The 15,741-nt window shown below is 39.8% G+C and overlaps 1 protein-coding gene across 4 annotated transcripts in view; it reads right to left on the bottom strand.

Moving 5' to 3' along the window:
* LOC123683380 (mediator of RNA polymerase II transcription subunit 13) overlaps window positions 1-15,741 on the bottom strand; it is a 46,179-nt gene that overhangs the window by 26,223 nt on the left and 4,215 nt on the right. For 3 of the 4 annotated variants that reach the window (XM_045622390.1, XM_045622388.1, XM_045622387.1), the window contains exons 2-8: window positions 10,065-10,383; window positions 6,201-6,569; window positions 3,693-3,998; window positions 3,354-3,624; window positions 2,545-3,003; window positions 1,530-1,719; window positions 639-899 (exon numbers count right to left, since the gene is read on the bottom strand). In XM_045622390.1, the coding sequence (XP_045478346.1) occupies window positions 639-899; window positions 1,530-1,719; window positions 2,545-3,003; window positions 3,354-3,624; window positions 3,693-3,998; window positions 6,201-6,569; window positions 10,065-10,383 (2,175 nt within the window). Of the gene's footprint in view, window positions 1-638; window positions 900-1,529; window positions 1,720-2,544; window positions 3,004-3,353; window positions 3,625-3,692; window positions 3,999-4,582; window positions 4,688-6,200; window positions 6,570-10,064; window positions 10,384-15,741 lie in introns of those variants that run through there. The other variant, XM_045622391.1, reaches the window with a different exon arrangement.

A 15,741-nucleotide genomic window follows, 5' to 3' on the forward strand; every position in this document is an offset into this window, starting at 1 on the left:
AACCTGCAAAGTGACACTTTTTGGAACAATATTCTGGGGTTAAGAGGGTTGTTAGATCAGAAGATCATTTTCTCTTGAAAAGATGAATATATGGCTGAATTTCCAGATAACTCATTTTATCCCCCGGTGAACTTTACATACACACAGAATTTCAGTAAAATTTGACTGATGGGTTCTGAGAATAAAATTTCACGAGAAAAAAAAAGTTCTACTCTCGATGATGAAATTTTGAATGCTGTTATTCCACTATTTTGCAACTGATTTCTAGAGACAGTTCATTCAGATAGGTATTTCTTCGAATTTTGAGAAAACTGCATGGGTAAAATATCAGGTATTAAATTTTAGAAAGATTAAGATGATAATTTATTTCTGAATATAAAAGCAACAAATTACAAAAAGCTGTTTTACATCGTTAGAGGCAGTGTCATGCCTAATTTGAGTTATGCCCCATCAAGAGGATTAAAAAATGGTGTTGGTCAACCTGCATTTTGACATGTCATTGAAAAAAGTTCAGTTGAATGTCATACATTATTAAAATGTCAAAAAATAAACCTGAAGGCATGCGCATTTCAAGCACAGACCATTAGGCTCGGAAAAACGACACGAAAAAAAGGCCTAGTATAATAAAATAAACTCACTGCCTCATCGCTGCTAGTGTCATCGGAATTGTCAAATATTTGGTCGAGATCTTTGTACGAAGGCTGTAAACCCTCGCTTGTGAACAGGTTGCCGGTAGTCTTTTTCGCATCTTTGGGTTCTTCTTTCACATTATTGCCTGGGCCCCTCTTGAAGCCGTCCATGTTACAAGAGGACCCGCCTTCTTCGTCAAATTCGTAAGGATCTCCCGGTCTTTTAACACCGTGGGGCATGACCATGCCTGTGGTTGGGTCTATTTCACCCTGCAAATTATTATCAATGAATGAAGTTTTTCGAAATACACAGATGTTTTGTATCAATTACTTTATTTTTTCTCATTATAACTTAGATTGAAATCAACAGAGGCGAAATTTTACATTTAGTATTATCAAGTTCGAAATAAATTTAATAAAGACACCGACGTAAGACTGGTCTTTAACTTAGGGAAAGGAAGGAAACTGGACCTGTTCGAGATGTATGAAATCGCGAAGGCCATCAAAAGCGGCAGAGATAAGTGAGATAACCTAAAACTATGAAAAATAGTGCGAGAAAAAACAAAGTGACACAAAAGTGCCAGTGCTCAATTTTAAAATTAAAAAACTGCATATTAGATGATAAAAAATGTGTATGTCCTTCTGTCATGATTGAAAAACTGAAATAACTTTTGACAAGTAAGTTCGATAATGTTTTAAGTGTTTGTGATTATTTCGTAAAATTGTATCTTCTAGAACTCCAGAGGATGCCGATGAGGCGAAACACGTCGAGTTGATTTTGAAAAAAATTTTAACAATCCATGAGTACAAGCTTACTCTTCATTCTATATTTAGTATTATGTTTTTGTTTCGTAATGAATAAATCGAAACTTTAAATTGAATATAAGTATAGGGACTTACGGTGCATCTTTGTTCCTGGTTCATTTCCTGCTTTACATACGGTTCTGTTTTGACATTGACATTATAAGCCATGTCATAGTTGGTGTTGGACATTCCATTATGGATGTACATCGAGTATATGTCATTTTTGTTCGAGTTTCTTAGGTTTTCTTTGGAATTTGGTTTGTATCTTTTCACAGGATGGTTCAGCCTAAGACAGAAATAATCGATTAAATTAATTGATTCGAATTGACTCATTTCCGAATTAGACAATACTTGGCCGACACTTTTTTATTTATTTATCTATTTATACTGTTACAAACAGACATAATCTAATTACATGTAGCAGTGTGAAAGAAATATAACTAAAAATCTTAAATCTAAACATCTATAAAAAGTATAGGAAGTGTCTATAACAAGATGAAATACAAAAATATACAACACGACAGAAACACAACACAAAATAGGGACACAAATAGGAACAACTCATCTGATATAATACTACAAGTTTAAATTCAATATCACAGCTTGGAGATCAATAAGTTTCTTGAGATATTCAGTAGGTCTATTTCGGAAACCTTTAGCAAATCGTTAACAGTAACTAAGCAGTTATGAATGGGGGAAGTCTTGTTAACAGTTTTGAACATTACATTTCTAGTTCTCAGTCTTAAATCAGGTACATTAAACTTGAAAAGTGATAAAATACAAGGCACACTGATGAGGCCATGTAACACATCAAAAATGAACAAAATTTGGTTTCTTTCTCGACGTTTGCTCAACAATGTGACGTTGAAGTCATTTGAGAGTACATTTCAGTTTTAGGGTTCCAAATGGTGCAGCAGTACTCTAATTTAGATCTAACATACAAGTTGAATAGCCAAAATTCTCAATATGAAATCAAATTTCCTATATGATTCCGAACTGAGCCTGGTAATATGCTCATTGAATTGGAAATTTTTTGTAAAAATTACACCCAAATCTTTGATCTCATCAATGGTTTCTAGTTATGACACTTATGACAAAAAACGTCACTCACCACGCGTTCATCGTGGAATAGTCGTAGAGCATCTCCAAGCTCTGCTCCTCCTCTCCTAGCTCCGCCTCGTAATCCTTGCTGGTGAGGAGGGGTCTCTTCAGGCCACTCCCACCCGGCTGGCTGTTGCCGCCGCACTGGGTGACCTCCGTCTTCACTTCGGGTACGCTAGGTGGCGGCACTTGTGGGCTGTTGGCCTCGCTGACGACCCCCGCGGGCGTTTTGGCTGGCTGTTCGGGCGGCGTGTATGATTTGGTGAAGGGCGACGGGTTAGGAGGATGTGGAGACAGGGTTGGCATCACAGGTTCGCCGGGGGGAACGGAGGCGGGTTGCTGGGAGTGTGGGTTTGGTAAGGGGGACGGAGCTACGGAGGCGGGACTGCCGACAGAAGGTACGGCCATTGATTCTTGAGTACGGGGGTACGACAATGGTCCTTCTTGTTGGTTGAAAGGCGTCGGACACCTGCAAGTAGCCAAACAGTGTTAATATTTTCGATCGGCATGAGAAAAAAGCAAGAAATTCCCTTCATTTGTTGTCATTATTGATCCAACTGTTTTCGATGCGAGTTATATACCTATTTTTTTTTTTTAATATTAGTTAATTTTTTCAATCGTACTATAGCACTGCAAGTTTTCAATTCTACATGGATCTGTTGTTCAAAGAGGGGACAATATAATTTTGATCGTAAATACATCTTTAGAAATACAAGGAAAGTTATCACACTCAGAATGAAAACTAAACAAAGCACTACCATCAGAAAAAGTCCTATCATAACCAAAACACCAACGGATCGATAGAATTGAAGGACTCACTTGGAACACAAGCAGGTGACCCTTTTCGTCGGATCCAACAGATCCCAGTTCCCGTTGAACTCGTTCGAGGCACCGGTAGAGTTATTGGCAGGAGGAGGGCCCCCCAACACGCACTCCTGCCACGTCCGTTCCGTCAACACGCTAGCTGCCGTCGCCTCTCTGCACATAGCGTTCATGTGCTCAGTCGAGACCTGATAGGGGCCCGGTTGGGGCACTTTGCTGTTGATCGGCACAGGAGAGGGTGGCGGCGTTGGCACCAAAACAGGCGTGTCTGAGACGAAAAAAGAAGAAGGCTTAATAAAAGGTCCCAAGGGTTACTCGTCTGGTTCGAGCACTTACTTGTTCCGTTCTTGTTGGGCGAGTTGTTGCCCGTCGCTGCCGGTGTTAGGGTGGGCATGTGAGGGGGCGGGGTCTCGGGCGTGGTTTGAGGCGTGTCGTCGATATCCGTGACCAGAACGTAGCATGAGGGGTACCTCATTTTGACGCCGCCCACCACCACTTCCACAACACTGCTTTCCGAAAGACCCTGTGATCTGTCCACCGGGTAGAACTGACCCCACTCGTCTAGGAGGCGTGCCGAAGAGTCTGCCGACTTGAAGCTGGGGCCCATCAAGGTGCCGCTGAGGCCGAAAGGGGCCAGAATCACTAGAAACAGAAATGTTCAAGGTTAGTCGACTGTTGATGTATACCTTGACGGTACAGAAAATATTTACGGGGTACCATCACAGCCAATTTGAAACAGTACAGGAGATGGATGGTAAGCTTCTAGATGAGGTTTAAGCTTAATAGAGTGTTCTTCAGTGGCTTTTTACTTCCACTAAAAACTCAATTCATTAAATATATGAAATAAGAATCCTTCTATAGCGTCAAGAAGATTCATATTTGAGTTTGATGTTGTGTGTTATGTGGTGTATGTTATGATTGTTTGTATATTTACGATTAAACAGTTGTCAGAATATCTTTCCTGATAGATCAAATTTTTTCAGGAAGGCATAATCAGGAATTCATTTATTTTAGCAATGGCATCATGAGCATGTCCTGCGATCGAAGGAAAATGTCGAAGCCAGACTTCCAAAACAATCTTTTTACTGTTTACAATACGAATTTTGAAATTTTATTCTCAACATTTCATTGTATACTGAAAGATTAATCATGATTCGTTCAAATTTTCATGAAATGCTGATAAACCTCCAAAACCAATTATTGTAAGGAATGAAATAAATACGTACAATGGGAATAAATACTCCATCAACTTAAAACGCTTTAGAAATTCGCCATTCAGGACGTAATGTTATTGCTTAAAAAAAAATACTATTATTTTAATATAATATGTCTGACGTTTTAAAAATATAAAACTGAAAACTCTTCAATTCTGTGCGCTTTTCACGTAATCGTAAATGATCCGAAATTCTATGATTTTCCACAGAAAATTAGCTGGTTTCCAAAGAGAGCTGTCAATTCCGCGAAAAAAAACGTGACTTTTCGGAATCAAATCTATACAAAGAAAGTCGTGAATGTTTCTCGGGAAAACGCCAGTTATCTGGCAAAAAACCGCAAGTACAGCAATTTTCCTCCACAGACCTGGTCGTGGTATTTACTACCCACACGACGTCGCTATCTATGGTAGAGTGTCGATGCGGCACAGTTCATTCAGTCTCGGTTGAATGGGGAATCGGTAAATCAACTATGGAACAGCCAAGGTCGTATTTATTGTTATTTGAGTAGAAAACAAACATTAGATCTTCAGAAATGCACGTAACAAATGAGGTTTGAAAGCGCAGTAATTATACGAACAATAAGGCGGGGTTGTTCGGAGAGCGATCGAGAGATGGCGCCACCCGCATCATTTGGCCTACTTTTCAACAATATTACTTCAGCGATGGTAGTTTCATCGAATGAAAAGATTCGTGTGTTGTGAAATGTGCAGAATTATTCTGAAGGAAGTAGAGACAAACCTCTGAATGATAGAAACATCATTTTCCGTTTATATTTGGATTCAATATCAGGGCATTTTCGGTGATAAAATTGATTGAAATAATTCAACAAATGGTTTATAATAACATTAATAGAATCCCTGGTGTGTGTTCTGATTCAATTTTGTTTCAGACTTTTTGAGATATTCACCTGTTGCTTTGGTGTTCTGCTTCACCAAAGTTCTGTTAGGTGGCGCTCTGCAGAAATTTTCGAATTCCCGCAATCTGCCTTGCGCCTTTAAAAATGAAATACTGATTTTAGACTCTACAAACTTTCACAATAATTTACAATTCAGTTCCTATCGAATTTTTAATGAAATGAATGGAATATATTGACTGAGTATAGAAGATTGTTACGAGCATATAATATAAAATATTAATGTTCTTTACTCAAAGGTCACGAGAGCCGAGAATCGAGAGAAACGATGTATGCGCCATCTGAAACAGACGCGATCCCTCGAAATCAAGTAGGTATAAATCAGAAAAATTTCTCGTTTTGTCTGAAAGTTTTACAGGTATAAGTACTATAAGTAGACACACCAGGTTTTCTATGCATGTTACGATAGACCTATGGTTAAGTTCACTAGACTATCTTCTTCAGTTAGGTAGACCATAGACCAGTGTTTATGGTTAGGTTCGGTAGTTCATGGACAGAGTCCTTTATCTATGGTTACATCATAGACAGATTATTTTTTCTATGGTAAAGTTAGGTTCAAAAAGCCATAGACGAAGTAATCTATGTAGTGAAGTAGGGTTAGTATATCATAGACTGAATATTTTGTCTATGGTCTATATGTTTAGAGCTCTTCTTCTCCTGCCATCGAACACAAAAGTCTACGCCGTCAATAACAAGAAGAAAAATCCTCGTTCTTACCTTTGGTGCCGTTGGTAGCCTGCGCCTGGTGTATGTGCGCACGCGTCAGCCTCCTTACCGGCGGGTGCTGCCTGACATCGACGCTTGCGCACACGGTGCTTTCGCCGTGCACGAAGAAAGCAAAGGAGAAAGACAGGTGGTTGGAGGCGTTAGCGGTCGGCATGGCGGCCGCCTCCTCGTCGAACGCCCCCCCGTTCGTCTGGGTGGCTGCGGGCCTCCTGGGGCCGGTGTACGGCTGCACGAACCACTTGCCCAGCCTGATGAAGTCGCGCGACAGCAGACACCGCTCGATCAGGTTGTGCAGCGCCTTGAACAGCAGCGATCTGCACTTGTAGCTGAGACCGCTCTCCCACGATCCCTGCTCGCCATCTGGAAAAGAATAAGAAAAAACTTTACAAAATCTGTGATCGGAAATGTTTACATATCAAGGTCTATGGTCTGAGGTTGACGAGAGTCTAATCTGTGTTCTCAATCATAGAGTATACGTAATTAAAATCTGTGGTAGATGATAACGATTGTCAAGTTGACGTAACAAACTAACCTCACTTGAATCTGTTTCTACAAAAATTTCTGTGAAGTTTGTGTGATCTTGTGAAAGCTTGAATGCTATTTTATAAATGAGATAGTTTTGGTCAGCTAAGAAGGTAAGAGAAAGCAATTCCTTGGGTAATTTCAAGATAAAAGTCTTATAAACAAACACTTTGCATTCAAAATTAGGATACACATTATGAAAACTCAATAAGGAATATCCTGTATATCGTATTGCTGCAATATATCGACTTTTGAATTTATTTTTAGCAGGAAATTTGCAAGGATAAAACTAAATTAAATTAGTCAACAGGTGGCACTTTATTGGTCTCTGTGAAATTATTTCATTTCAATAATAAAAATGAATTCAAGGTCAATAATAGTGTGACTAAAATATTCTAATTTGATCCATGATATGAAACCTAGAAAGTATAGAAAATCTATGGACACTAAACTAACACCATCGAGTCTGTGATCAAAAATTTGACAATATTCGGAGTAACCTAACTTAAGTAGAATCTGTGATCAAAATATGACACGACAACTGTCATCGTAATTTCTCAGCAATCTATACAAATTTGATGAAGGTAAAAAAAAAACCTCCGTAAACGTATCAAAGTCGCATTTACTGGTTGAGAAACAGCTCTGATAGTCGGTATTTAAGTGGAAAGTTATCTTTAATGCGCGCAATTTTCTCCGGCCGTTACACGCGCTCAAACAACCCAACTCGAGGACTAGCTACACCGTTGATCCGGTTAATTGAAAGGAAGAAACGTTCCCATTGTCCCGAGAATTCCAACTACCTAACCTAACATAACCTACGTTGAACTCATTCCTCGCTTTTGTCCGAACGGATAGTTCTTCCCAAGTTGCTCCGTTTACAACAGAATCTAGAAGCGAGAAAGTCGAGGCTTCACGCTCCAGTACTTGTTTCACAGCTGTTCGGAACCAGATCCGATCTAGTATCGTCCATTACAGAACAATCCATTATTCATATGGACAAAACGCATCAAATTAGATCTCGAAATTAATTAAGTGATCAAGTAACAGTTAATCCGTCCAAAGAGTAACGACGTGATTATCATCTATGATCCGATCAATCACTGAATATTTATGGGGGGACCATCGATCATATCCCGACTAATCGATCTGCATTTCAAGGATCACGACACCCATTAGGTCAATTATCGTATCTCACTTCGATCCGACAAACAAATACCGACCTAAATTCGAAAATTGTTTACAAATAGAACCGAACGCGTCGAGAACGTTTTCGATGACTTTCCGTTTTCGTTTACAAACACCAACTTTGTCAAGACTCGATGATTTTCGTCATAGTTTTAAAAATAACTCGATGGTTCCCCTAAAGCATCGAACATATCGTAGTTGTCAAATGTAAATCGATGGTTTTCCTGAAGCACCGACCACATCGCGATTGTCAAAATGCCTCTGTGTCCTTTTATGTCGTCCGGAACTCGACCGCACATTGTTGCCGGCTAGAGATCGAAGAAGAGGGATTAAAAAAAAAGGGAAAAATCACCGCGGAACGTACCGGTCGCGAGGCGGCAGAAGCACCGGTTACGGCCGAGCTAGAGAGAGATTTACTCGATCCCGCCAAGAAGTTCATCGAACCCGCCGCCGTCCGTCGCACCGGGTCGTGTTTTTTTTTTGTATTCCTCTTCCCCCTCGACATCGGGAAAAACGGACGGTCGCGGCAACAGCCGGGCCCGGCGTTCTCGACGAACCGACGGGAACGCGATTGATTTTCAAGGATAACTGCGATATCGGGACAGAGGTATTTCGGGAGGGAACCCTCTGTGGGTTCTACAGAGGAGGCGTTTCGGTAGAATGGAATTTTCGTTCCACAGAATTGAAAAAATCTATGGAGGTTCTCTTCGACAATACTTCAAGTTAATTTGACAGATGTGTGTGAAATCTATGGTAATTGAGTTTGACACCTGTAACACCATAGAAAATTATTATCTGACAATTAGATTGTTTAATTACACAGAATCGCAACAATCGTAACTGTCAGACACCTGTAGGGACACCATAGAGACCTATGAAAGTTCTCGTCAACAGCATTTTAGTTATTTAATTTGACAGATGTGTGAGAACTCTATGATAATTGCGTCTGACACCTGTTACACCATAGAAAACTATTATCTGACAATTAGATTGTTTAATTACACAGAATCGCAACAATGGTAACTGTGTCAGACACCTGTAGGGCACATCAAAGAGAACTCTTCCAATTATTATGTTATGTTATTAATTCCACACAATGAAAGAATAAAAATTATAAGTTTCCTTATAAAGAAAATAGAATACAACATTGTGAAAAAACGGATATTTTATTAATGGAATCGAAAAATTTAGTAGTTTGATGTAATTTTTTTTTATTATTGGAACATGATCATAAAATGTCATTCCTTCAACTCTTCTTCAGCAATATTAAGATGTCTAAAAACCTGGTGAATGCTGCACCAATTAGATTCTGTTTTGCCAATTTTGAGAATATTAGTTAAGCTTCGTTAAGTCAACTGTAGGTAGCGCTATTGACATATTATGACAGATTCTTGTTATTTCAAATATTTGAATTTATTCTAGTTATCGTTTTGTTAATATTTCACTGCAGATTTACCAAATGGAGATGACTTTTCACTGTTTTCTTCTTGAAATTCCTAGGAAATACAAATATTCGCAAGATGATCATTCCTTGCACTTTTCTTTGGACACGATGCACTTTAAACTATACAAGATATAATATGGAAACAACTAGTTCATTGAAATTCAGTTAAATTTGTTTTCTTAGATTAGGGCCTTACATGAAAGAAAATTTGAAAATCTTTAGTGCTATCGTATTTTTTCTGTCATTAGTGGATTTTATATTTTCTTTCGCCACAGTGACCTTCTAAGGTACATTTTTCTTATAACGAGTAGTTAATAAAAAACAGATCCTTAGAGTTCATCTGTTGATTTGATACTTGATACACCAATCAAATTCAAATCAAAATCAACGGAGAAAAGATCGAAATGAAAAGTATGACATTGTGGCACCGCCACGAAATAAAACTAATATTCTCAATTTGGTCGAATGTCATTGCATTCAAAAATTGACGAGTTCATTCACCATGTTTTTAAACATCTCAAGCAATGTCAAGAAAAGAATAAAAATAACTTTCATTTGGTAACACCTCGTATAAAACAAACCCAACCTACAGAACACAGAATCTAATAACAAATCCCCCGAACATCTGGCGAACCACAGAGCGCCCTAACCGCTTGTACGGGGGTCGTACGAAAAATTACGTGGTTAATCTCTTCATCTCTCACCTGTTACGTTCAGTTCCGGCGCCACCAGCTCGTTCAGGTCCGGCTCTTCGCCGTACCAGAAGATCCACAGCTCCTTGGAGGCGGACAGGTTCAGCGGCGGGGGCTGCGAAGGGGGCGGCGGTCCCAGCTCGAAGACGTCGGTCTGTCTAGGGGTCGAGACGCGCCGCCACACGCAGAGGATGTCGGCGGCGAGACAGCGGGCGTAGCTTCTGAGCACCGGGTCGTCCAGGGGCTCGGACGACCCGTGGGGCCCCGGGGGCCCCCCGCTCGACCCCTCGCACCAGACTAGCTTACGCCATTTTATACCGGAGAGTTCAGTCTGGAAAAAAAAAAGAAAAATGTCGATTATTATCTTGCCCGAAGTTGGTATCGCCTTTCTCTTTTTTCAGGATTTTGAGTCCAATTAGGCAACAATGGAAACCTGTTTTTGCCATTCTATAATTATTCAGAAGGGTGGAAATCTTGTGTTGTTTCTATCGCGTTATCCGGAAGTGAAATAATAGAGAGAAATTAAGGAAAAAACGACAAATATGTTAAAAAATAATAAGAGAACATTTTTTTAGTAACCACACGAGATGTAGAAGAAGTATCAACACTACGAATTGTCATGTATAATGGTTGTCATTTGAAGTTTTTATTTCAGAAAGTCTTTATTTTTCATTAAGTATTGTTGACATAAGTTGTGTTCAATGTTACCAACTAGCATCATTATTATTACTTGTCAATAATAGAAGAGGAATAAAAAACAATAGAAAAATTATAGAAAGTTAAAAAATCGAATATACTGGAGATATACAGGGTGTTCCTAAATTGGGGGTACAAACGAACATGACAGTTTTCCCGGATCATTAAAAAAAGTTCTATAAAGTTCTATGAACCGAATCCAAAGCGAGGAAAAACACAACAGTCAGCTGGCAAGGTTATGGCATCAGTATTCTGGGATGCGTAAGGTATAATATTCATTGATTACCTTCAAAAGGGCCAGACCATCAACAACTATTATTATATAGCGTTATTGGATCGTTTAAAGAATTAAATCGTTGAAAAACCGCCCCATTTGAAGAAAAAAGGTGCTGTTTCATCAAGACAATGCGCCGTGTCACAAATCAATGAAAACAATGGCAAAATTGCATGAATTGGGCTTCGAATTGCTTCTGCATCCACCGTATTCGCCAGATCTGACCCCCAGCGACTTTTTCCTGTTATCAGACCTCAAAAGAATGCTCGCTGTAAAGAAATTTAGCGCCGATGAAGAAGTAATCGCAGAAAATGAGGCCTATTTTGAAGCGAAAGACAAATCGTAGTACAAAAATGGTAACGAGAAGTTGTAAGATCGCTATAATCGCTGTATCGCTGTCGAAGGTAACTATGTTGAATAATAAAATCAAATTTTGCCAAAACAATGTGTTTTACCCACATAGTAGACCAGGGACTTTTCAATTGGCCTGTTACTCGTTAATAATAATAGAAGATATAAAAACAATAAAAAAATTATAGAAAGAAAAAGAAACGAAAATACTGCAGGTGCAAATTGATATTCCTCATGTTACGGAACCCCCATTCGAACGTGTTTCGACACGTACCCGTCCGCTTTTTACTCAGGTTGATCGAACCTTGCCATCTCCCCGTATTCCGGTCATTTGCACGTTTGCACGAACAATTACCCAACGCAGCCGAAATTACGAATAATTCGAGCTGCCGGCCGCGAGTGAAAGTAGAATCGGTCTTTATCGAGGAATTCCGAAGACCCGACACACTTCTCAGCATACCCGAAATTTCGTGAACCGCTTCCGTCTCCCCCCCCTCGAGTCCAGGAAATCTAGGACGAGCCGGCAACGTCGCGGAGGTTCCCCGGAGTGTGAACGTCCCTCGTAGCTCTCTTTCTCTCTCGTTCCCTCGCACGGGTCAACGAGAGTCCGAATCGCGCCGGTTTTGTGGAAGGTTGATTTCTATATTCCAGAAGACCTTGTGAAAATAGAACACCGGCCTGCCAGCTACTCTTTCTCTCTTCCTCTCGAGATGGATTAATTTCAATTTTTTTTCCCGGCGAGGACCTTTCCTCGCACGGAACGCGACCTCGTTAGAGGAGCACAGAAAAAATCGATAATCATTGAATCGCTGAAGCTATTCTGAATGTCTATGCTTCGCTAGATAGTATCGAGATTGATAACAAAGATTACCGAATGGATTTTTATGAGATAAGGCGATTTATTCATACAGAATTCAATAATTGATTGGATTATATGCCAATTAGATGTAATCAAAGGAAACTGTCGTGTTAACAATCTTATTCTATGAAATCGAGGTCAATAAAAGAGTTTTCAATCGCATTCTGTGAAATCAACAGGAACTATCAAGTTGTCAATAACATTCTATGATATCAACGGCACCCCATGTCGAGTTTTCAATTAAATGCTGTGAATTTGAGAGGAACAGTCACGTTTTCATTCCCATTCCAAGAAAACGAGAACAGGTGCCCTACTTGTCAATCCCAAGTGTAACCATGTGAAGTTTCCGTTCTCACGTAAAAGAAAGTAAAACGACTTCTCTCTGTTTCGTAAGCTCGACGTAGGAATTGGTGCAAGGTCGTCGCATAGATCCACAAAACGCGTAAGACAAACCCAAGAATCCACTCGTTCCAAAAATAAAACCATCATCTGCGACCCGTCACAGACATTCCTAGATCCGAAACCTCCCCAACTGTCAAGTTCAAAGTTGCGTTCATCAGATCCAGTTAGCGATGAGACCACCGAACCAAGGGCAAGTTGTCGGTGAGGTTAACAGGCGGATAATGGGCCGCACGGGGAAGAGGACACGAAAAAAGAGAGAGATGGGGAGGTAACTGAATCAAGTCGGTAACCCAGTAGTAGGCCGAAAATATGCCGTTTCGGCGATGTTCGTGCGTCTTCCTTATCTTAATCGGTGCGTGGTGCATAGAGCACCGTGAACCCCCGATTACAGCCGGCGGAAGGACCGCGCGACGTTGCCGGATCGCGCGCGAAATCCTAGAGTTCGGGACGGAACGAAACTTAGGCAGGTCGATAATATTCCCGCGTGCGACGGCGATGACAGGAGCGACAGCGGGGTGGACGATCTCGGATTTTTCGGGTGGTTGGATCGCTAAACGCTTGCGACTTTTATGTTCGAACGTTAAACTTTATGACTTAATACACGGTCGTTTAACGAGCAGGTCTACTGTTCGTGTTTACGTTCGGTAGTTTATTGGTTTTTCGGACGTTTTCGACGATTATTGCTATCTTTTTCGGCCGATAAAGACGTAAGTGCCTAATTGGGGAGGAGATAAAGAAGGACATGTGGTCGACACGACCTTGAACGGGTCCAGGGCCTGTTCGAATTGTATGCGGAGTATAAAATGTTTATATACCTCTTTAGAAGCTTGAATTATGATGGGGTCGGAGTATATAAAATGTTAATATACTTCTTTTCAAGAAGGTTATGGATCATTCGGTTATAAAAAATTTATACCTCGAATTTAATGAAAAGAATGGGTTCATTTGATGATTTTACAAAAACTGACCGAGTATTTCACGAATCTACAAGATTATTTTCTCCTTTCGGTAACAAAATAATTGGTCCGAACCAGGAAGTTACCAAACAGCTTACACCCTCTCAAGATACTGTGAGACACCCATAAATCATGTTTAGTCGAGAACGAGACCACAAAAACTACCTGCTTTCAACGACTCCGGACTGGCGAAAGAAGATGGAACAGGATAATCCGACTAGAAAGGCTCTCAAGACCATTTGTTTTGAGGTGTTACTGAATCTTCTAGTATAAACAGAACCCGAAGAAAAAAGCACATGTTTCGGAGAAATTTTTATGCCAGCTGCCCCTTTTATTCGTATTCAGAAGTGGTGAATTGGTATGACCTCGCATAGATAAGTCGAGCATCATCGGGTACAGCTTTGTTTCTCGCGAATGCGGATCATAGAAACAGATATTATTCCGATTGTCATTTTCATTCGTAGGGTTATAAGATGTCTAAAAACGTGGTGATGCACTCGTCAATTTTTGAACAATGACATTCGACCAAATTGAGATTATTTTCATTTCATGGCGGCGCCGCAATGTCATACCTGTCATTTGGATCTTTTCGCCATTGATTTTGAATTAAATTTGATTGATGTATCAAGTATCAAATCAACAGGGATCAGTTTCCAGTGCAAAATAAACGTTTGTAATATGTATTTTATTAACTTCTCGTTATAAGAAAAATGTACAGAATGTCACTGTGGCGAAAGAAAATATAAAATCCACTAATGACAGCAAAAATACGATAGAACTAAAGATTTTCAAATTTTTTTTCATGTAAGGCCCTAACCTCAGAAAACAAAGATAAGTAAATTTTAATGAACTAGTTGTTTCTTTATTATATCTTTTATAATTTAAAATGCATCGTGTCCAAAGAAAAGTGCAAGGAATATAATCTTGCGAATATTTGTATTTCCTAAGAATTTCAAGATGAAAACAGTGAAAAGTCATCTCCATTTGGTACATCTGCAGTGAAATATTCACAAAACGTTTACTAAAATAAATTCAAATATTTGAAACAACAAAAATCTGTCATACTTTGTTAATAACGCTTCCTATAGTTGACTTAACGAAGTTTAACTAATATTCTCAAAATTGATAAAACAAAATCTAATCAGTGCATTCATCAGGTTTTCAAACATCTTAGCAGGGTAATAGACAAGAGTCACGTTGCTCGATAGTACAGGGGGTGCACAAAAACTTCTCAACTGAAAGAATCCTCAATAGTTTAAAATTGCCCTCCAGGTGAACAATCCCCTTCAATTTATGTAAAACTAAACAAATACCCAACCTGTCAGAGTCTCGATGGGAACCCTCGAAGATTAATTTTCTCATCCTCTTTCTAGCCGCTCTTTTTGGGGTAGGTTATTTCTAGACCTGGTCTTTCCGCTCCCCCTCAGCAAAAAAATCGCCCCAAACGTAGAAAAGAACGAAATATTAAAACGAATAGGTTCAAGGTCGTCGGGAGTTCTTCAAGGTTCGGTTTCGAGAATATCCGGTATTCGGGTTAGGTAGAGACGCGTGTGGTCTCTACCAATGGCGAGACTCGTGCCCGACCTTAGGGGGGCGATGAGCCGGGGGACAGCTGCAAGGCACCCACCCCTAGCAGGAGTGCGACGTTGCCGCGGCGCCGCAATTTTCGCGAGATCTACGAACGGTGCGAAACTAGTCAACGATTACTAGACCTATATAATTCCCGCTCATTTTCGCATCAGAATTGGCAACACCGGCGGGTTACCTTCTGTTGAATAGGAATGTCGGTCGATTTGAGAAGAAGTTGGGAAGCCTAATAACAGTGATTGCCGCTGTAAATATAGGTCTTTTTAACGTTGTGACCGTCGAGATGAATGCAGAGTTACAGATCTCACGCAAAGATTTACTGCTTCAAGTCGATCGAAAGAATTTTCTATTTTTGATACATTCCTATTTCGTCTACTGTCTCGCTGAGAAAAATTAACCGATTTTTATCCATCAAGAACCAATTCTTCGATCAAATTTGATATAATAAGTATTTGCAGTTTTATTAACGTTTTAAAAAGTTACAAACGGTGAATGAAAAGATTTCATTTAGATTTAGAATTTCAATTGAAGGTATTATCATTATAAAATGAAGAATTCAACAAT

Source organism: Harmonia axyridis, chromosome 6, assembly GCF_914767665.1.
Source record: "Harmonia axyridis chromosome 6, icHarAxyr1.1, whole genome shotgun sequence".
Taxonomy (NCBI): Eukaryota; Metazoa; Arthropoda; class Insecta; order Coleoptera; family Coccinellidae; genus Harmonia; species Harmonia axyridis.